This window comes from Podarcis raffonei, chromosome 4, assembly GCF_027172205.1.
Source record: "Podarcis raffonei isolate rPodRaf1 chromosome 4, rPodRaf1.pri, whole genome shotgun sequence".
Taxonomy (NCBI): domain Eukaryota; kingdom Metazoa; phylum Chordata; class Lepidosauria; order Squamata; family Lacertidae; genus Podarcis; species Podarcis raffonei.
In genome coordinates this window covers 61,694,748-61,717,174 of record NC_070605.1, presented here as the reverse complement: position 1 = coordinate 61,717,174, position 22,427 = coordinate 61,694,748, and the positions used below count along the sequence as shown (strand labels likewise).

The 22,427-nt window shown below is 39.9% G+C and overlaps 1 protein-coding gene across 12 annotated transcripts in view; it reads right to left on the bottom strand.

The window, feature by feature from the left end:
- Positions 1-22,427, bottom strand: part of DMD (dystrophin) — a 995,174-nt gene that overhangs the window by 829,874 nt on the left and 142,873 nt on the right. Inside the window, exon 1 of one of the 12 annotated variants that reach the window (XM_053386968.1) lies at positions 13,709-14,021. The exons of the other annotated variants lie outside the window; for them this stretch is intronic. Within the exon in view, the coding sequence (XP_053242943.1) occupies positions 13,709-13,736 (28 nt within the window). The 5' untranslated portion in view covers positions 13,737-14,021. Of the gene's footprint in view, positions 1-13,708; positions 14,022-22,427 lie in introns of those variants that run through there. 12 annotated transcript variants of the gene reach the window in all.

The window sequence follows — 22,427 nt, the reverse complement described above, 5'->3', positions numbered from 1 at the left end:
ATCTCTAGACCAGGATGGCGAACCTTTGGCCCTCTAGATTTTGCTGAACTGCAATTCCGGTCAGCCCCAGCAAGCATGGCCAGTGGGTAGGGATGATAGTAGCAATTCAGCAACATCAAAGTTTTCCCACACCTTTAAAGAATACAAGTTTGTAATTTCAAACTTTGGAGCCCTCATCAGTCAAAAGAAAGTCTCACCATAAGAATATTCTCTGTGGCAATAACACTCCTATGGAAGATTATTTCTGAAAAATGTATACCAAATTTAAGTGAGTGTTATGGTGGACAGTTGATACAAGAGAAATTATTGTGGTAGGGTGGGTGAAGAGGGTGACCACAGGACCAGAAATTAAACTCTAGAGAGGATTCTGAATATGTATAATGTAACTGCCCCAAAATATCACACTGGCAGGAATCTATTGTCCTACTTAAAGGTAAAGGTACCCCTGCCTGTACGGACCAGTCGTGTCCGACTCTAGGGTTGTGCGCCCATCTCACTTAAGAGGCCGGGGGCCAGCGCTGTCCGGAGACACTTCCGGGTCACGTGGCCAGCATGACGAAGCTGCTCTGGCGAGCCTGCACCAGCAGCACACGGAAACGCCGTTTACCTTCCCGCTATAAAACGGTTCCTATTTATCTACTTGCACTTAGGGGTGCTTTTGAACTGCTAGGTGGGCAGGAGCTGGGACCGAAAGACGGGAGCTCACCCCGCCGTGGGGATTCGAACCACCGACCATGCGATCGGCAAGCCCTAGGCACTGAGGTTTTACCCACAGCACCACCTGCGTCGCCTACTGTCCTACTGTCCTACTTATGTGGACTTTAAATTCCAATGTAGAAATTCCCACATGAATTTCTCCAAGAAAAGACTGACAAATTTTATCTGGACAAACAGATATACTAGAACTGGTGATTTAAATCTTGGTTCAAAACAAGCAATTCAGCATGAAAATTTGGGGAAGTGTGCATTATTCTGTTTTCTATTTAGTGACTCAGCCCAGGATTTACCAGTATTCCTCATTTCACCTATGTACTGCAGACTACAGTTTTAGTATAATACCAGAGCTTTCTAAACTATTTCTGATAAAAACAGAGTGTTGATCCATACTAAAATGTTCTTGTGGGTTTAGGAATGTTAGTGTGTTCTGAACTACAGTGAAGTGTCTATTTAGAAATTGTTATCAAACACTCAAATAAGTGAACATTGTCTACTACACATTCCTTAAAAGTCATGGGTTACTTTTTTCTTACACAACTTGCATTCATTTAGCAGCACTTCTACAAGTTCATTGTTCTCCAATCAACAGATTTGTTTTTTATTTTAAAAAACCTAGCTTCTCATACACTGTACACTATAACCTCATTGAAGGAAATGAATTTTTATGACTTGCACTGTGAAAAAGAATTAAGTATTTGGCTTTTGGTCTGTTGCATAGTTGGAGAGAAAACACATATAAAACAGGAGCAGAATAACACAATAACATTTAAATAGATGCAATGTAGCAAATTTTCCTGTTAGGTTGAATGTGGGATGCTGAGGCTATAACCCTGTATTGAGAATAAACCCCACCAATCAGAATTAAACTTACTTCTGAGCAGATATGTATATGATTGCACTATATGTAAGTTTTCATTTATGCAAATGCCTCTTATCTCATTTCACAGAATTCCATGTGAGAGTCCTCCTCTCTCTTCAGCCACATTTATTTCTGTCTATTCTGATGGTGTTTTATGACCCAGCCAATCCTTGCTTTCCATTTGTGCTAATTTTTCAGGATGGTGTCAACAACAGGGATGCTCAAGAAATTCAGTTTGTGAACTCAGATGACCTGATCTGCACTCCTAGATTAAGATACATATGGAAATGCAACTGTCTTCAGATTTCACACTTCCCTAAGTGTTTTGACATGGTTCTCAGCACTGCAAATTGAATGCAAAAATGAGGATGGATCAGGATTTATGAATGAACACATAGAAAACTGACACAGACTTGTAACAGATTTATTCATCCATCCCAAATAAAACACATGAATTAAATGTATGGTCAGCTACAATTCTATATTTGTATTTAGGAACACCTGGGTTTTAGATTAGTTCTGTCTCCATCTGAGTCTTCCTTTACACAGATGGGGATCCTCTTGTTGCCTTCCACAACTCCCACTATCCTTGACTATTGGTCATGTTGGCTGGGGCTGATCGGAGCTAGAACAACAGTACTATTCATGGAACAGGTCACAGTAACTATTCATGGAGCACCAAAGATCTCAGCCACTGAATGAAGAAGTAAAAGGAGAATTGACTGTAAGCCTGCATTCAGGCATACGGTTTATATTGAATTAGTTTTACTGGTTATAACGTTATTGCTTCTATCTCAATCTCTAACATTCCTTTTCCAGTGTGGTACCTTAACATGGAAACAAGCATTAAACCTCTGCTAGTGGTTTTTATCATGTGAAATATTCAATAAAATGTGAACATCAACAGGTTAGGAAATGTTGGGATGAGAGAATAAAGTGTTGTTTGAATGCAGCTCGTGACAAATTATCCTATTCTAATTGTGGATGTACCATTTATTATCCTTCTCTTTTAAAGCTCTGTTGACAATCTTATTGCTGGAAAGTTCTGCTTCTCTTCTGAGTAATCAAAGGTGTTGAAACAGGCTTTTTCTAATGGCTGTATAGGGTTAAAAGTTAATTCATTCATTTTCAAACAAAAAAAAAAGTGTGGCACAAATCCCAACATTTCTCTTTTGTTTGAAGCCAGGTTTGCACAACTTGTGACCAAGACCCACAGGATTTCCCAGTTGCATAAATTATTTTTGCCTATAAATAAACTAACTTTTATTTTGAAATCTCCATATACAAAATGAGAAAATCTGGAATGATTATTTGAATTCTTTGCAATGTGGAATTATTTGCACACTGGATACTTCACATTGGCAACGTATCCTCACTGCCTTTTAGCAAGTAACTTTGAAGTTCAATTTTTTCCATTCATTAAAGTATGAACACTAACATTGCACAAACACATTTGTGATCAGTTCACAGGGAGCAGCACAAAGGATTCCTAGATTACATTTTAAACCAATGAAAGCAGTGAAAGACTTCAACAAGCTGTCAACGGATGACAACTGCTGGAAATACTTTCATTTTAAAACTTTAAGTACGGTGATTTCCAGCTTTGTACCTAACAATTAACAATAGTGTGCAGAGAAGCACAACATCAGTGGGTTGCTGGAGAAATTCAATAGTAGCTTTTTGAAGTGAGGTAAGCCAGTATGTTTGAAAACTGGATAAATTATTTGGATCAGAATTCAAATGAATACCACTAAGAAAAATGGGAATCACAATCCTATTCCTTGTTCATTAAATGAAGCTAGGAGCAGAATTTAACGCTGGCATTTTAAGATGCATTTGAACTTTCATCCTATACCTTTGGCACAAGGAGAAAAAAGCAGTCAAATAAGGTATATTACTGAAATGCAATAGTGTATTGTAGCTTTTACCCAAAGTTCAATGAACTGTACCTTTTGGAACTCCAAGGAATTGCCTTTTATAGTCAAAAGGTCAAAACAGAATTTAGAAAAGCAGCTATTAAAGTTACCTGGTCCTTATGGATTGTTCCCAGTTTGACAGTGAAATTGTGGGAAATGTCGGTCTTGGGTATTAACAAAGGGGTTTAAATCATTTGCTATTATTTAACTAGAAAAATCTTCACTTTCATTCCAACCATTTCTTTTACCCCTTTTCATGCCTCTTTAATTGATTTCATTTATATATATTTGGAATTAATGTAGCATGTTTCACCCCTGATTCCAAATACTAATATGTTTCTTCTCTACTATATGGATCAGAACACAGAGCCCTGGCTATATTGGAGCAATGGGACTTAAGGGCAGTATGCATGGAAAAGGCAATTAGACAGCAGAAGATTGTTTTATTCAGATGGCGCTTTAAAACAATAAACCAAAATAACAAACTAAGGCTGCACATTTAACTGCTGCCCCTTTGAAGTAGCAGGAAGCAGGACTATGAATTCCTTTACAGAGGAGTGGCATCCCTAAGGCAGTTGGATGGCACCTTGTTTGCCTCCATCTAGCAACTCCTGCAGTCAAGCTGGTTCCAAAAGTATTGCTCTGTTTTCCTTTGGTCCACATCAGCGAGGCTGAGGGGGGTGGGTCTTGTCATTTGGGCAGCCCAGGACCTCCATACATACTGCCCAGGCTTGCAGCCCATGGAGGTTAGTACTTAAGTGCTGCTAACACAGCAGTTTGGCTTCACCCTCATAGGTGGACTCCATTGTCTCTCAGGACTGATGGATGCCAGCAACAACATTTAAGTTGTGCTTTCAGTTTGCCTTAACATATCTCAGGTATTTTAATGAAGAATCCCCAAATTCACCTCAAATTCCATGTCAGGCCCCCCCAAAAGAAAGTAGCAATTCAAAGTAATATCTCCCCAGATTTAGGCTCCGGGACAGCAAAAACTCCCCACAACTTACTTTTGTACTGGGGATACAATTGGTATTACTCTGACTTCCCCTCTGGCACAGCTGAGTGTATGTGATTGGAAGCAACCACTTTATTTTAAATCAGCTTTATGTCTGCCCCCTAAACTGTGGTGCAGCTTAACTATTGTTTGTTGAAAACGATATTTTATTTGAAGCTTACTGTACTTGTTTTAACAAACCATAGTGAAGATGAACTACAGTTTACTCAATTCAGATGTTACAACAAATCATGGTTAATGAAAAAAGATAAGAAAAAGCTTTTGAACTCCTCTCAAACGGCCACACTGGAGGAGGGAGCATGTGAGCCAAAGGCTGCCTAGGCCTGTCTATAAGTTATGATTTTGCATTATGACATTATGTCTGAACCAGTCCACTGTAGGGATTTTGTTTGTCTGCAATGTAAAGTGAAGATTCCTGGTTCATATTTCTGGACCCATGCTCAGATTAGAAAATACATGTGCTGTTTACACTACATTTCCCTTAGCACATGTGGAGAGTCCTTTACTTACAATTTTATGAGGTGCTCCAAGGGCTGCCTTAAAATCCTCTCCTTTTCAAAGGGAGCTTTTAACCGCAGAGCAACTAGAAATATTAGCACTTATCATGCTAGCTGAAAATAAATCTATTTTTCCCCAGGAACTGGTTGTACATAATGTCCCTTCCCAGGTAATTTTATGGGGGAAGCCATTTCCCATCCCCATAGAATGTCTTTGTGATGCTGCCACTGGAGCCTTGCTCTGCCTCCATCTTCATAGCTAAATATAGTTGATGGCATCAGCTTGAATGTTTACAGAAAGGTTTCATCTATCTAGTGAACTATTTCCCCTATGAAATATTTCCTTCTAGCTCTGAAAAGAAAGTTGTTTCTACCCACAGCAATGGGGCTGAGTTGACTCAATGATTTAGTTATTCTGGCTTGCTGGCTCTTCTTCACCCAGACTGCAAACCCACACATGGCAATATGAGCAACTCCAGAATGGAGTAATGTGATCTGAGCCCTGAAAGTCATTTGCAGCATTTCACAGAACGATAACATCTCTGCAACTTTCACACATAAATAATAGGTTTTCAGGCTTAGGAAAACACTTCCACAGTTCTAAGCACACATCTAATAAATAATGTAACACCAAAAACTTTAAAAACTAAGCTAGAGTTGCTAGATGTTATGGAGAGTTAAAACTTAATTGGGATACATTACCCATCTTCCAATGTATTCCTATTGTGAAACAAAATGTTCCTTCACACATGTTGCTTTCCTCATGTCAGTATGTAGTGTTGCAGGAAAACAACATCACGTCACAAAAACGTATGTGAAGAATGTTAGCCCATCTTACTTATAGAATCATAGAAATGTAGAATTGGGCAGGATACCAAGGGTCATCTAGTCCACCCCCTGAAATGCAGAAATCTTTTGCCCAACATGGGGCTCAACCCCACAACCTTGACAAGGCATGTGACCCTCAGCTGTCCTGAGTCTACTCCAGGCATAGGCAAACTCGGCCCTCCAGAGGTTTTGGGACTACAATTCCCATCATCCCTGACCACTGGTTCTGTTAGCTTGGGATCATGGGAGTAGTAGCCCCCAAATATCTGGAGGGCCGAGTTTGCCTATGCCTGGTCTACTCCAGCTGTGGTACTCCCATGGGTACATCAGATGGGGAGGAAAGCATGGGCATAGCCAAGGGGGGCAGGGGGGTAGCTGCGCCCCCTAGATCAGGTAAAACAATATAAATACTCACGGCACCCATGAAGGAAAGGGGGAGGAAATGGAACAATAGGCAGCCTTTCATGTGAATAACTCCAAATCCTGACCTAGTTTGGAGTGAGGTATCACATATTTTTATTAATGCTGAGGTGTAAACGTTCTTACAAGACAACAGCCCATGTGAGGCTGCCAGATCAAGCTCCATGATGCTCCAGATGTTTGGTATTTTGACCTCTAAGGAGTAATGTGCAACAGTTGTTCATATTTTGAGCCAAAGTGGTAAAAGAAATCCAAATTCACTTGTTGAGATTAAGGAACAAGATGGGAATGGTGTGCGGGGGGCGGGAATCCATTTCTATCAGCTCAACAGCAATATGTTCCAAAAATTCTATCCCTAATCCACACAAAGAACATCCATTTCCCTAATAACCTAAGTCTAGGGTTGAATTTAGACACATTTCTTGATATACAGCCCAGGAAAAGCTTTTTAATGCTCATTTACACTGCATTTAATGTAAAATGTTATGGAATTCATTTTACATTAACTATAATTGTACTGTAGTAGTAAATTTCTGGACTTTCCTATTATATATAGAATTTATAGCTTTCCTCATTTTAACATCATTATGAGACAATTTTTGCCAGTTAAGTGCATTAATAAAACCAAGTTAAAATTACGCTTTCCTTCGTTTCAAAAAAAATTTGTAAAATGAGCAACATTTATCCTCTTTATAACTTTTTTTTGTTGAGGAGGATCTTCTGTAACCATCTGAAACTGTAGCACCAGAAGCTTAAAAGTACTTCACTAACCAATTCATAATGCCGTAATGATGTGACCCCCCCACCCATATTCATTTTAATGTCTTTTTAATTTATTTAATTGGCATTTAGCATGATGCTGCTGAAAACGCTTTAGCTGTTGTGATGGAGACCTTTCTTTTACAAAAGCTGAAGATATATATGTAAGGCAATGAGGACAGAGATGGAGAGGTCTGTTCCACATCTTTATAATATTATAGGTGAAGGGGGAACCTATGAAGAGAGGAATGCTGTTATCTCTAGTGCTTAAGAACACAATTATTGCACTGAGAACTCTCCCTCAGCCTCTCATTTCACATCTCAGCATAGCTTAGATAACACCAGAGACCCAAGTCCAAGAAGAGTGTCCTTGTAGAATACCGGTACTTTTAAATGCCCATTTCCTCCATTTATATCTTTTGGCATACACTGGAAAACAGATAAGATGTACACATTATAGGTTAGATCTAGACTAAATCAGTTGCATTTATTTCCCACTGAAATTAATGAGATCTAAGTTATGATAATTCTGTCCCATTGATTTAAGTGGAATATAAATCCATCTAATATAGTCTGGATCTAGTCTTATAAATAAAGAAGCCTTATACATAAACAAGTAAACACATGCTGTTAAAATCATTGCTCCAGAAATCTACTTAAGGAAATGTCTATGGTTTCCCCATGACAAAGAAAACTATAAGGAGATTATAAAAAATGAAACACGCAGAAGTCCAACAGATTTATCAGTTTAAAAATATATCAAATTTTGATTGGCCAGCATACTTCTTTCATTCAGTTTCATTATGGATGAGTACCATTCAGCATATTAATTAAAACAGAAAATCTCTAAAATTAAAGCTTCTGAAGCTTCTGCACTATTATTAGAAGAACAATTCCCTTCTCATCTTTTAAATAAATTGCTTACAAGCCTCTTGTAATATTTCTTGGAAGTGTAGATTTCTGAAAAATCAATTTACTAATGGCTCCCAAGGAACACTGGTTACCTCTTTAATGAGTGCTGAATCTTTTAACAACATGAAACACATTTTTACTACTGATCCTCTGCTAGTCTTGCTATAGCAGCATCTAAAACTGGCTAAAAGATGAATGGATTGAAACAGTATAATAAATATTTAATCTCAAATGCTTATTTGATTAGCCACATTTACATGTGTTGCTTGGCGTATTTTAGAAAGTTCACAGTGTAACTTTAGCTTCTTCCAGGAAATGGGCTGACCTTTTAAGCACATAGACAAAGCCATTTTCTCAGTTCTTGCAACCTGCCAGCCGTAACTGACACCCCAAAGGAAACAGATATGTGATACGGCTGGAAGGCAACATACTGGCACTTTATAACAAGGTTACACAAGGTGTCCAAACTGTCTCCACAATAAACTGACCGTTGGAAGAACACTCTCCTTTTATTGCTCAGCTACACTCTGAAGTCACCAGACATCCATTTTTTGGAGTGACATTCCATCTGTCTTGAGTGGCAATGGAGTGTGGGGTGAAGTCAAACTGCTGCATTAGCAGCACTTAAGTGACCTCCCTGGGGTACAAGCTTGGGCAGTTGTATGGAGGTCCTGGGCTCCCCAGAGGACAATGCCTTGAACTTACTGGTGTGGTCCTGAGGAAAGCAGAGCAATACATTTGGCACCAGCTTGCCTGCAGGAATTGCTGGAAGGAGGCAAACAAGGTGCGTTTCAACCAACTTAAGAATGCCTCTCCAGATTTGTGTAGGGTTTACTCCTTAGCCTTTTCTTCTCCTGAAGATATTTTCTTCTCCTGAAGATATTCCACAAGTCAACAGAGGTTTAGGATCAGAGTTTTCCTTCTCTTAGATGTGCTACCTTCCCAGATTGATGAGTCCCATCTGCTCCTCACTTCCCTCTACAACATGAGCAGAAACTGTGTTCCTCACTGCTGGACCAACTACTGGTCTCATCCGCTCAACCTGCCAGAACCTGTTTTTGCATGCAGGGGAAGTCCCTAACTCACTGAAGGTTTGAGATCCATCAGCTACGCTCACCCAGTGACCGTCAACCTGGTTTAGCCAGCCAGTTGAAGCCATTTCCTGGGGTTTGGCCACTGTCGCATGCTGATAGCTTCTAGGAGCCACGGGTGAGAGCTGAGTGCAGGGTGGGGACCAGTGGTAGACAAGGAGCACAATGCATTCGCCACCTAAACCCTAAAGTGCTCAGATCCAGAAAGAGTAATCAGTTTGCCATTTTTACCTGGGATATCAAATGTACTGTTTAGGACTACAGTGGTACCTCTGGTTATGAACTTAATTCATTATGTAGGTCCATTCTTAAGCTGAAACCGTTCTTATCCTGAGGCACACTTTTGCTAATGGGTCCTCCTGCTGCACGTGGGCCTCCAACATGTGATTTCTGTTCACATCCTGGGGCAAAGTTCGCAACCAGGAGCAGCTACTTCCGGGTTAGCGGAGTTTGTAACTAGAGGTCCCGAAGCGTTCGTAACCAGAGGTACCACTGTATAAACATTGGATTTAAATGGACAGGTGCCTATCTATGTGAACATTAAGCCTCAAAATGGATCTCTAGGGCCCTGAAAATGGGATGGGGAGGGAAGGCACAATCTCACTCATGATATCTCATTGGAGAGTAATCAGAGGACTGTATCATCTTAACCAGTAAATGCTTTACAAACAAAACCTAATCAAAGATGGGTATTTTAATGGACACCATTGAGATGAATAGGTTTTGAACAACATAATAAGTATGAGCTACCCTTTCCTTTAAGATTAGGGGCTCCAGATTGTGCTGCAGGTTGCAGCTGATTGTACTCTGAAAGAGACTTACATCGAAATATTAAATCACAATCAGATCATTACAGATAGGTTTATGAGTTCTCAAGTTATCTTAGATGTCATTACACCTCAGCAGATGAGTTTATTTGTGTAATGGTTAATCTTTCTATCAGATCCGTTCTAGGTGCCACATATTCACAGTTAACAGAAGCAGAAAAAGCAGAATGAAATGACCAAGCTAAAAATAAGGACATTTCCTGTTCAAATCCCAAAGCACATCTATTCATAGACTCGGTAATAGAGGAAGAATGAGTCTACTAGGTCATTTAGCCTGTCATTCTTCCAATGTCATAAGATTTTATCAGTTTTCAAACCAGATTAATGTAGATTATTTCCATGCCAGGTTAAAGTTAGGGAAAGGAGGAGAACATATGTGCTTTGATGTTTTAGCAATTAGTCTGGTTCAGGAAACCTGAAATATTTCAAAGAGTAAAAAGAATAAAAATGTTAGGTGGTTTGTTTTTTGCTTGTTTAGAAAAAATACTGAGTTTTCACTGAACATTTTGTCATGGTTTCTCTCATCCAAACAAGTCATGACTGGTAATCAATAGAACAGACCTTGACCATAGATGAGAGCAAGACAAACCACGAGTCTGAGTTGGGACAATATGATAAGCCAATCCATGGGTTAACTCACAACAGCATGACAGGAGAAGCAGCAATGTGGCCTTGGCACATTCTTGATATGTCATGGTTTGTCTTAGCATTATGTGAAACTGGGCCTATAAAAAAAGGGTAATTGATTTAGATTATACAGTACACTGTCTACATATTTTCCCGTTGCTCCCATTGCTCGGTCCCTGCTCCTGCCAACCTAGCAGTTCGAAAGCACATCAAAGTGCAAGTAGATAAATAGGTACCGCTCCAGTGGGAAGGTAAACGGCATTTCTGTGTGCTGCTCTGGTTTGCCAGATGCTGGCCACATGAGCGCTGCAACCCCAGAGTCTTTCGCAACTGGACTTAACTGCCAGGGGTCCTTTACCTTTGCATATCTTCAGAGTAAAATAGAGAAAAGTATTGTGAAACTGAAGTTGTCTGCATTGCTGAATCCTATCCACTCACCCCCTTTAGCTCGTGTTCTTTTTGCAGAAAAGTAAAACTGTTATTCCATTTTTATTGAGAAGTTCTGATCCTCCTTTATATCAGTAAGCAAAGGTGATCCAAAGTTTTTGAGACAAAACTGTATGTGACTACAGAAGGGTATTGCATAACTACTAAAAGAGAATGGAAAAGAATAGCTTCCAACTACACCCACACAATGCCCATAGGCTTCTGATTATTCATAATATAATAAAATGATTGTACTCTCAATCATCTAGATTTTCCTGGATAAATCTGTATTCATCTATTTATTAATAATATGAGGCATTCTCATACCAATTTTTTTTTAAAAAAATGCATTACCACGAGCAACATCAAACAAAAGGGGCCAACAAGCCAAACAAAAAACAAAAAGCAAACAAACTTCAATTCAGTAGAATGCTTTTTATTTATCATCAGTAGTATGCTAGGCAGGTCAACAGGCTAATAGGTCTCTGCACAGAAATGTTCTCATAGAAAGCACATACTTGGCTGGGTTCAATAAGGAAATCTTTCTTTTTTCTCCCACACTGCAGCCCACGACCTTCACAAGAAAATGCTCCAATATGAACCAGCTGCTTTGATAACAAGAATGCAAAGCCTCCAAGGACTAGGGCAAGGCTTTCTGGGAGAGAAAACTGTTGCCTTGTTCAGAATCCAATCAAAAACCTGAATGTACTGAGCAAAAAATAAACCAAGGTCATCATTATTCCTTCTCATTGTGCTTTGGCTTGCCTTCAAATTGCTTAGCATGTGTCTCTGAAATAGCAGCACTGCCTCCATTAAGTGAGGCTCCCATCAGTTTATTCAAAGTACCTTGCAGAATTCAAAACACAAACACATCAATTTCCATATATCCTTAAGTTCTTTCCATAACCTAAATGATAAAATTTGGAATGAGCCTTGTAGAGGATTTTTTTAAAAAATCTGCTGCTGCGCCCTCCTTACTAATTCCTGTATTGCCTATGCCTGATCACATCATGTGAAGTAAAGAGTGGTGGAAGAGATTTACAGTACAATCCTATACAGGAAATCCCATTTAATTCTATGGGATTTACTCTCAGATATATGTGTATAAGATTTCAGCCTGAAGCTGGTTTGTGAATTACAGCTGAAAGGCAGGGTATAAACATTCCACACAAACACGCAAACACATAAAAATAAAAATTCTTGGGTTGAATAAAGAAATGTCCTCTCCAAACTTAAAAACAACAAAAACATATAAATTATTCTTCCACTGAACCACAGAAATTGGTTTACAATAAAACAAAATGATATACCAATGGAAAATAGTGACAGGATAAATAAAAAAAAGTCAACAGCCTTAAAAACAAAGCTGGGAGAGTCACAGTTAAAAATATAGTGACATTAAACAGAGCCAAAGCAGGCAGACGCCAATGACAAAAGAGGTAAAGGCCATTGAAACAGAACTCTTCAACAAGCTGCCTAAAACCATACTATGAGAGCGGGAGTTCTAGTGCTCCTATCAAGAAGACAGGCTTTCCTGCGATCTCCCCACCAGCTATCCCACCAGCAAGTGACCTTTCCCCCAAACAGGGTGCCCTATCTCCCTTTTCAGGCTGTCCTAGAAGTCTCCCAGCAATGCAAGACATGCAACATTTATTCCAAAAGGAAGTTTCTTCCACTGAAGCTAAATTGCCAACATCACCACCAAAGCCACATTAACTAGACGTGGTTTGACATGACCCCCTCACTGGACAAGTGGCAAAAATGCAAACTTTTCCAATCAATAGCAACATCATGCCCTCTCATCTCTTCAAATAAACTATTTGTTTTGTTTAGTTCCAATAGACCATACATTTTGGCAGGACTCATTCATACACTTTCACATTGCAACAAATTTTGGAGATAAATTAGAAGCAGCCAAAGAGATTATTGCTGCCACACCTCCTATTTTTACATTCTACCTACAGCTACATAAGCATGTGAGTTGTTAGCCACCTTCCATGCGGAAAGATATGGCTGGTAGTGTAACCTTGCATTGGTAGTTTATGAATTGTGCATGTCTGCTTTTTAAAAAGACAGAAAAGGATAAAAATACCAACCGTAGAGCATTCAGGCAAAGATTTCTATACCTGTATGTGGATAATATACTGAGGCCAAGTATGAAATAAAAATGGTTATCCTTCCACAATCTTTAAAACAGAACTATCAATCTTATCTAGGTTCTTTCTTTCTGGCTTTTACTTTTTTTTGGAAGAAAATATGAAAAAGTTGTAGCACGGAGCATGAGGAAGTACGTAAAAACACCAGAGCAACCTTAGGGCTCTTTTCTTGTTGGGGGAGATGGGGAAAGGTCTAGTAACTACTTTACTACAAAATAATGAACAAGATCCCATTTCATGTACATCAATCAGGGCAGTGAAATAGCATATGCCATTATAATTCAAAGCAGCTGATAGTCTTTTGAACTTTTGCCAGACTATTAAAAACAATAATGAAAAATCTATTTTTATCCCAGTCACTTCCCTTCCCTCCCCTTCCCAACCAGAAACCTTTAGTAAATATTGAATCTTCGAAATACCCCTTGTGTTCTCACGCAATAGCTTTTTATTCCCACGAATTTCTATTTAAGTGTTATTGTTTAAGGAACCCTGAAATACAGGCACCCCTTCTCACTGTTCTGTGGTCGACCTTTGTATCATTGGGGTGAGTTTCCCCCCAAGAATGCATCCTGTTAAAGGGCTTTCCTACAGACCTCAGCAGAATTATGTCACAGATTTAAATGCAATGGTAAAAGTATTTCAGACATTTTGTACTTACATTCTTCCTCTTCCTCATACCACAGCATGTAAGCATAAAAGAAGGTCCAAGGCAAACACCAACAGAGTTTCCCAAAGTACTACAATCCAGTGTCACTGTTCCAATGTCCTTTTTAAAAGCCAACAAAAATAAACCAAAATTACGATGGCTGCGACTCAACAAGCCGCAGCATTTCACACAAAAAATCCTCTCATCTCCTTAATATTCCCTTGTTGATTTCAGTGTACAGTCAGCGGCTTCTCAGAACTGGATTCTGTACCGGGGAATAACATGATTCTAACTTCCACTAAGCTGACAGAGTAACTGATGCCAGGGTTCTGTTGAGGCCCTGAGATGTTTCAAATTCCAGGACCTGCGCAGAAGCAATAAAGCACGCTTTCCTCAAAACAAGTTGGCTTCCCATAATAGGCCAGCTGATGAACTCTACATATAAGGCTCTGTTTTCAGAATGGCATGTATAATGGATTTAAGTGATGTGGAGCAGCTTTCCGGATAACATTCAAAACAACGGTGCACACAGTGCTGCTTCTCTTGTAAATGCCTGGCGGATCAGATTGTGATCATCATCATGAAGATGAGAAGCCTTTGCAGACTGAGGAAACTTTCCAAACACATTATCAGCACCTAGTTGGGTTAATCTGAATTTTACTTTATGCATTTATTTTACGTTTCTTAATTTATTTTCAACTTGGGGGTGGGGTTTTTCAACTCCACCACAATTCCCCACAGCTATATTCACATTCAGCAAATCATAAGAATGCCAGAGCTCAATATTTATTGAATATTTCACCACTCGGGAAATATTTTCAGAAAAAAAACTCCTAACTCTTCCAACCTGAGAAATGCTATACCAAAATAACAACCTGAAAAACAAACAAGCCAATCTATGCGGGTATAACACTTAAAAAAACACACGGTCTTCAGTAAACTCATGCATATTGAACATGTCACAATATGTGTTTACTATGTCTCAGTTTAACTCATTTTCTTTCAGAGTAGGAATACTGCCAGTCCAGCTGGCAGGGAGGGGCAAGGTTATGCCCCTGGCCTTCTGGCATCATCATAGCTGAAGCTTACCAATAGGGAGAAGCAATGGGGAGGCTCACATTGTGTGGATGCAACAGGAGAATTGGAGTACTGGCTCTGCCAGTGGGTCCACACAGCACTGGTCTCCCCACTGGCTTGCCCTCCTACCCTCCCAGTAAACCACTCCCAATTCTACCCATATAGCCTATCTGTATGAATGTAGTAATGAACAAAATGCACACAGGTGATGATTTGTACTGAATGGCTCTCAAATCTGATTCAAGAAACCCAGTTCTCCTCAAGAAGACATCACTAATGTACACATTTCTGCAAACAATTTTCCCTAATACTGCACAATGCATTTTTGGATGTTAGTGAAAATATCTTCATTCTTATGCACATTTTCTCCTAATATATGAATACATAAGCATTGTTTGGTTGGAGTACTGCATCACAAAATTTGGATACGTATGAATTTTGAAGGATAGCTGTGCTTTGCTCATCTTGTTCAGGAAGTGCAAAGTTGATAGATTCAGCTATAAATGCATACAGAATCAAATTTCTCCTCCATTCCTAGCTCTGAGTCATAGTAATCTGTCGCTCCTTTGAGTATCCAGGGCCACTATAGCTTCTGGGAAATTTATTTACCCACTTGTTAAGAGGCAAACGTATGGAACAAAGCATAAGCGTTAAATGTGTGGTGAATGCAAATAACACCACATTCAAGACAATATATGTAGCTCTGCTGGAATTCCAAATATGTGGTACCTGTTAGATTTACTTTACTGTGGCAAAAAAGGCATTATTCACCTCAGACATTATCTCGATTCACCTTCAGCAAACCCCAGAAATAATCATTTGCTGGCTTGACACAGCTCCATTGCAGGTGTGCTTCCTGTTAGTCGCTTGAATAAAAAACAAAAAACAGGAAAGCTGCCAAGCCTCATTGGCTCCTTTTCTCCACACTTCACACATCATACATTTTTCACCCCATATAAATTATTTCTCTGTGGAGCCTGACAGTAATTGGCTATAGTGGAGTCAATAGTGCGATCTCAAATGACGGGGAGGTCCAGTCATCTCCTCTTCCATTATAACCCTTTGGCCTTTTTGACTGCAGAAGCGTTTTGTAGCACATTTCTATGCCCTTGTTCTATGCCAGTGCAGTCCACCTAGGCTCTGAGGCTGCCAGCCTCCTTTGCTTCACCCCTGCCGGTACTAATGTTTTCATGGGAATTTGAGATCCTTGCTGCTGTTACTTAATGAACTCTAACAGTGTGTGTGCGTGCGTGCGTGCATGCGTGTGCGCGCGCGCACACACACACACACACACACACACACAGGAAACAAAGCATTGTGTAATATATGCCTTACTCTAAAGCATAAGTTCCCCCAAAGTTGATTCTAGTACAATGGTCAGATTCAACTTTTTATTCAACGGTTTACAATAAAGCAGTGCATTATGTGCCAGGACTTTCACTTGCATAATGGGGCTTTCCCTCCACTCTTTCCCTGTGCACCCCAACCCCCTCAAATGGACTTAGTGGGGTTAGGAGAACCCCCATAACAGCACACAGGCTGAGGAGGGGGAGTCATTCCATCTGGCAAACTGAATTCCATGTGCAGACAGAACAATTGGCAAAGCATGACATTGAATTCCACCCTAAGGAATTAAAATGTGTAAAACATAAACATCTTATAAGTAACACATTATTTCTCCCCTCCCCCCAAAAAATATCTTCAGTGGTAGAGCGCATGCTTTGTGTGCAGAAGATTCTAGGTTCAATCCCTGGTTTCCTTAGGTTGCACTTGGAAAACTTCAAGTCTGAAATCATGGAAAGCCACAGTGAATAATGACAATACTGAACAAGAGGCATAGGACAGCTCATTATATCGCTAGGTTCAATATGCTTTACTCTTATGAGTGCTGCTGAAAACATCAGGGCAAAATTCAAGGGTATTGCTTTGCATTTTTTTAAAGAATTTGGTCAAAATTCAAAATATGTATTTTGGTTTTCATAGTTAAAAACACACACAAATAAACGCCTCTTAATATTCCCATATACTTTATATTGAGAAATTTGGTCAAAAGATTAATGACTATATGTATACTTTTGCAGTTAATGAGTAATGTCCAACTAAGTTATCTTCAGAGTAGACTCAATGATTTAAGTAACTGAAGTCTATTGATTTCGAGGTGTCTATTCTTAATGCAACTAACCTTGGAAACCCCCCTAGGTGGGCATTTTCTCCTTGACATTACATTTCTGAGATAATTAGTGAGTACTGTACTACATTTCTTAGATAGCTGGTGATTTCATGAGTAATATACCAGGAAAACTGGGAGGGGTGGCTAACACCCCACAGGACAGGATCACACTTCAAAATGACCTTGACAGATTAGAGAACTGGGCCAAAACAAACAAGATGAATTTTAACAGGGAGAAATGTAAAGTATTGCACTTGGGCAAAAAAAAATGAGAGGCACAAATACAAGATGGGTGACACCTGGCTTGAGAGCACTACATGTGAAAAGGATCTAGGAGTCTTGGTTGACCACAAACTTGACATGAGCCAACAGTGTGACGCGGCAGCTAAAAAAGCCAATGCAATTCTGGGCTGCATCAATAGTATAGCATCTAGATCAAGGGAAGTAATAGTGCCACTGTATTCTGCTCTGGTCAGACCTCAGCTGGAGTACTGTGTCCAGTTCTGGGCCCCACAGTTCAAGAAGGACACTGACAAACTGGAACGTGTCCAGAGGAGGGCAACCAAAATGGTCAAAGGCCTGGAAACGATGCCTTATGAGGAACGGCTAAGGGAGCTGGGCATGTTTAGCCTGGAGAAGAGGAGGTTAAGGGGTGATATGATAGCCATGTTCAAATATATAAAAGGATGTCACATAGAGGAGGGAGAAAGGTTGTTTTCTGCTGCTCCAGAGAAGCGGACACGGAGCAATGGATCCAAACTACAAGAAAGAAGATTCCACCTAAACATTAGGAAGAACTTCCTGACAGTAAGAGCTGTTCGACAGTGGAATTTGCTGCCAAGGAGTGTGGTGGAGTCTCCTTCTTTGGAGGTCTTTAAGCAGAAGCTTGACAACCATATGTCAGGAGTGCTTTGATGGTGTTTCCTGCTTGGCAGGGGGTTGGACTCGATGGCCCTTGTGGTCTCTTCCAACTCTATGATTCTATGATTCTATGAAAACACCGATAAGATTGATTTTGTCCAGCCACCCTGCAACAAAGCTTAGATAATGCATAATTCTATATGCTGTGAACAAGGAAGAAATGACCTCCGAAGGAAATGAAAAAGAAGCCGTTAAATAGTAACTAACAGTAGGTCATTGCTTTCCTTTCAAATCCCTCCCAAATGATCAGGTTTTGTGTTGTGGTTGCTGTCATATTTTGGTTTTCTATCTGTTTTTAATTAAAATTAATAAATAATTGCTTGGCTGGGTATCTAAGCACAACATTAATAAAATTCTGATTTTCAACACACTCCTTTATCCTTTAGATTAGAATCCCTATCATTTTTCATAGTGGTAGCCAAATTAATTCCTGACAAACCATCAGTGAATAGAGTACCTCAGCTGCCTATAAAGGATTAATTTGCAACCCACAGAGTCCAAAAGTCATGCACTGATGTTGAAAATAATTTGAAGCACAGTGTCAAGAGAAAAGAAATTGACAGTAGCAATGCTTTGAGGATTTGAGAACAAGAAAGGTTGATAAAACTAGGAGTATAAGTAAAAAATTGCGTATTACATACAACCTCACTTGTGAATCCTCACAAGATAATATTCCTTTACCAATTTCCAAACCCTCAAGAGACCCTTCAGAGTCTTTTAACTAAATCAACCATCTAAAGCCAAGTTTTTACTCTTCTTTAAGCTTGAATCAGGTAGGATGCAATGGGCCACAGATGTAATTGGTGTGATGCTATTCTGGATGTGTTATAGATACATTTCCCATTCAGTTTTATGTACTTGCATCTGTGTAAATCTACTGGTCCTGTCATCCAATACAGAAGAGGCCCCTCCACTTCAAACTGTCTTGCTGTTCCTCCACTATAGACAAAGTAGAGGCAGGTAAGTATACCTGCTGTCTGTTCCAGTGAATGTTGCCCCTCCCCCCCCCCCGATTTACAGGGGTGATGAGTTTGACACACCATCATCTACTGAGGAGTGTTTGTGAGTTCCCATTCATTCTACAAATCCCCTTTCTAGTGGCCTGCACTCTGCAGCCTTCCTCAAAGCCCATATTTCCTGACTGAGCGTGGGGTGGAGAGAGGGGGAACCTGAAATATTTGGGTGGGCTTTCCTCACAAGAAGGTGAGGAGACTGCCTGCTATGCATCTGACACCTGTTTATTATTGTTTAAGTGATTTTGAAATATATATGTATGTGTGGAAAGAATGTATTTTTACGTGAAGGGCAAAACCTTCCCTTATAAAACCAGCAAGTTTGTTCTCTCATGCTCATGGTAGACATCTCATCCAGCTTGCTCTGCTTCCCCTGCTTCAATTAAAGCTCAGGGATTTTTTTTCGTGAGGGCCTCCCCAATGGAACTTTCTCAGATCAGGAAGCATGGGCAGCCAGAGTGCTAGAGAAATATTTAATGAAAATGGTGCACACACACACAGCGCATGGCCATCTTGCAAGGATAAAGTAAGCTCAACACAACACCAAAGAAATGTGAAAGCTGCTTGAGAATGAAAATGGGAAGGATAAAAGCCTCTTTTGCAGGGAAAGAAATCTTTGGAGAAATTAAAGAGTTTTCAGCACAGCAGTACTGTTACATTGTTAAAACAAAGTAGGTTTCATTGTTGTCCATGCCCGGGTGGAAAGCTGCGGGAAGACCCATGCAAAAATAAAAAGGATATAAGTGTAATAAGTGGACACAATAAATATTATATCTTCTCTGTAATTAATAGTAAGTACTCTAATAGTAAGTACTCTATTGTATTAGACATGTACAGGTCAATGCGTACATGTACAGGTCAATGCGTACTTTAAGGCTCCAGACTGATAATACCTCCTGGTAAGCCCCACTGAACTCCAAGGGACTTACTTCATAATAGTCATGCACAGGACTGCACTGTAAATTACTCAATAAAGCATTGTTTCAGGCTATGCCTGTAGGGCCCACAGGATTCAATGGGACCGAATTCTGAGTGAACTTGTATTCTCATTTGGATGGAGTAAATCTTTTTATTTTAAAAGGGGGAGGGGAGCTGCACAGACATAAGCTGATTCTGACGTACAGTGGTACCTCGGCTTACATACGCTTCAGGTTACATACGCTTCAGGTTACAGACTCCGCTAACCCAGAAATAGTGCTTCAGGTTAAGAACTTTGCTTCAGGATGAGAACAGAAATTGTGCTCTGGTGGCGCGGCGGCAGCAGGAGGCCCCATTAGCTAAAGTGGTGCTTCAGGTTAAGAACTGTTTCAGGTTAAGAACGGACCTCTGTAACAAATTAAGTACTTAACCCGAGGTACCACTGTACTAAGGAGGCAAAGAAGGCACTAGTCTTCACTGCTGCAAATTATTATTATGAGTTTTGAGCCATGCAGGTGGTGGGGAGCTCTGGTAGATTCTCCTTCAAAATCAACAGACAATGCAGGGTGAGTGAAATGTACTCTAATAGCCTGTTATATTACTGCATTTATTTTCATTTTTAGCCTACACTAATCCAACCACTGGGAGATGTTACCACCGGAGATGATATAATGACTGAGATACTGAACTCCTGAACGAGGCGGTTCATCTAAAATTCCATATATTAGATTGATTTACTGCCCTTCATCAAAAGATCTCAAGGTAGTTCACAAGATTAAAAAAAAGATATATCCCACTCAGATGATTAGAATGTTTTCCTACACTTTAAACTTCCCAAATTATAGTTAGCCTCTTCCAAAAGAGTTACTCCGCATTGCATTTATCCTCCGGTTGGGCTTTGTGTCCAAACACTTCTAATAGTTAAAGGGCTTGATGTTTAATAGAAATGCTGTGGTAAGCCTGCAGTTTGATTCAAAGACAGATACATCAGGGATGCTTCTCTTTTCTGAATTTAGATGGTTTAATTTCCATGGGTGGGTGGGTGTGGAAACATTTGTGCATGCCTCTCAGACACACACACACAAACACACACACGAGTATATATATGTATATATACTGTATATATGTGTGTGTATGTATATGCAGCATGGAGACAAATTTTGCACATCCCTAATATTTAGTATCACATCTTTTAACAGTTAGGTTTGGCTTTTTCTGTTTTTTAGTCTTTTCGCCAGACACCTTTCGAGCCTCTTATCTAGACAATTTTGGCATTTAAAGTTATGTCATCACCAACAGAAAACCTGTCCATCATATTTGTTAAATCCAGCTAGAGAAATGACCAGTGACAAAAAGCTGGATGTTCCATTAGGAATCATCATAGCTTGTTTCCCACACTCCACACACTGCTCTCACTTGCAGGTGAGTGAATGGTCCTTATCCCACTATTCGCTTCTTACACCCAACAGCCTCAGAGCTTGCTCTCAGCTGTGTAGGCTGCTCTTTCTAAAAACCCTTTTGACTTTTATGCAAGAGCCTCTCACAACATTCCCAATATACTATCAACTAGCTTCTTCAGTTAAAAAAGGAAAACAGGGCCACTACAGTTCCTGTATTTCTTTGAAACCACGTTTTCAATACATAATGGTGAGGAAATATACTATACTGCATCTATATGATGGCATTCAGAGAGAATGGAAACTCTGTTGAAATAAATATGATAAGCATGCTATTTGTGTTGGTGTTTTTAGAAATCTACTTACACTTTTTGTACATAGAAGCCTATCTGAAATAAAGGAGAAACACTTTCCTTCCTTCTCCTTGAATTATTGAAGAAGGTTGTGTGTGATTTCCCATTAGTGGTTGAAGAAGAAGAGTTTGGATTTGATATCCCGCCTTTCACTCCCTTTAAGGAGTCTCAAAGCGGCTAACATTCTCCTTTCCCTTCCTCCCCCACAACAAACACTCTGTGAGGTAAGTGTGGCTGAGAGACTTCAGAGAAGTGTGACTGGCCCAAGGTCACCCAGCAGCTGCATGTGGAGGAGCGGAGACGCGAACCCGGTTTCCCAGATTACGAGTCTACCGCTCCTAACCACTACACCACACTGGCTCTCTGGTTGCACATTAAATCACCTATATTTCTGAAGAAGGAGCATTTTTAGTGGTTTAGGCATGATGATAGCGCTGGAATTTGGAGGGGTAAACTGACATGTGATTCTTTGAAGGACTGATGTGGTGTGTGTGGGGGGGAGACCTCATTTGCTGAACTCCATCAGCCCCAGCCAGCGTGGCCAATTTCAGGGATGATGGGAGTTGCAGTCAAATGACATCTGTAGTCCAATAGGCTCCCCAATCCTGGACTAGATGCTACTGGGCCACATGGACCAATAGTCTAACTTGGCACAAGGCAGCTTCATACATGAAACCAAGGAACTATAGCTCAAAAGATTCTGTTTTGATAAGTAGCCCATGTCCTGATACTTAAAGAAAACTACCTTTTAATTACATTGACTTCATTTGAACTCTCCAAGGATCACAATGATTACACAGCTTTAGGAAGAGAAGCAAAAGATTGTCACATTAAATCTGTGAAGACCTGGTTATTATGATGGCAAATTATGAAGACAAAATT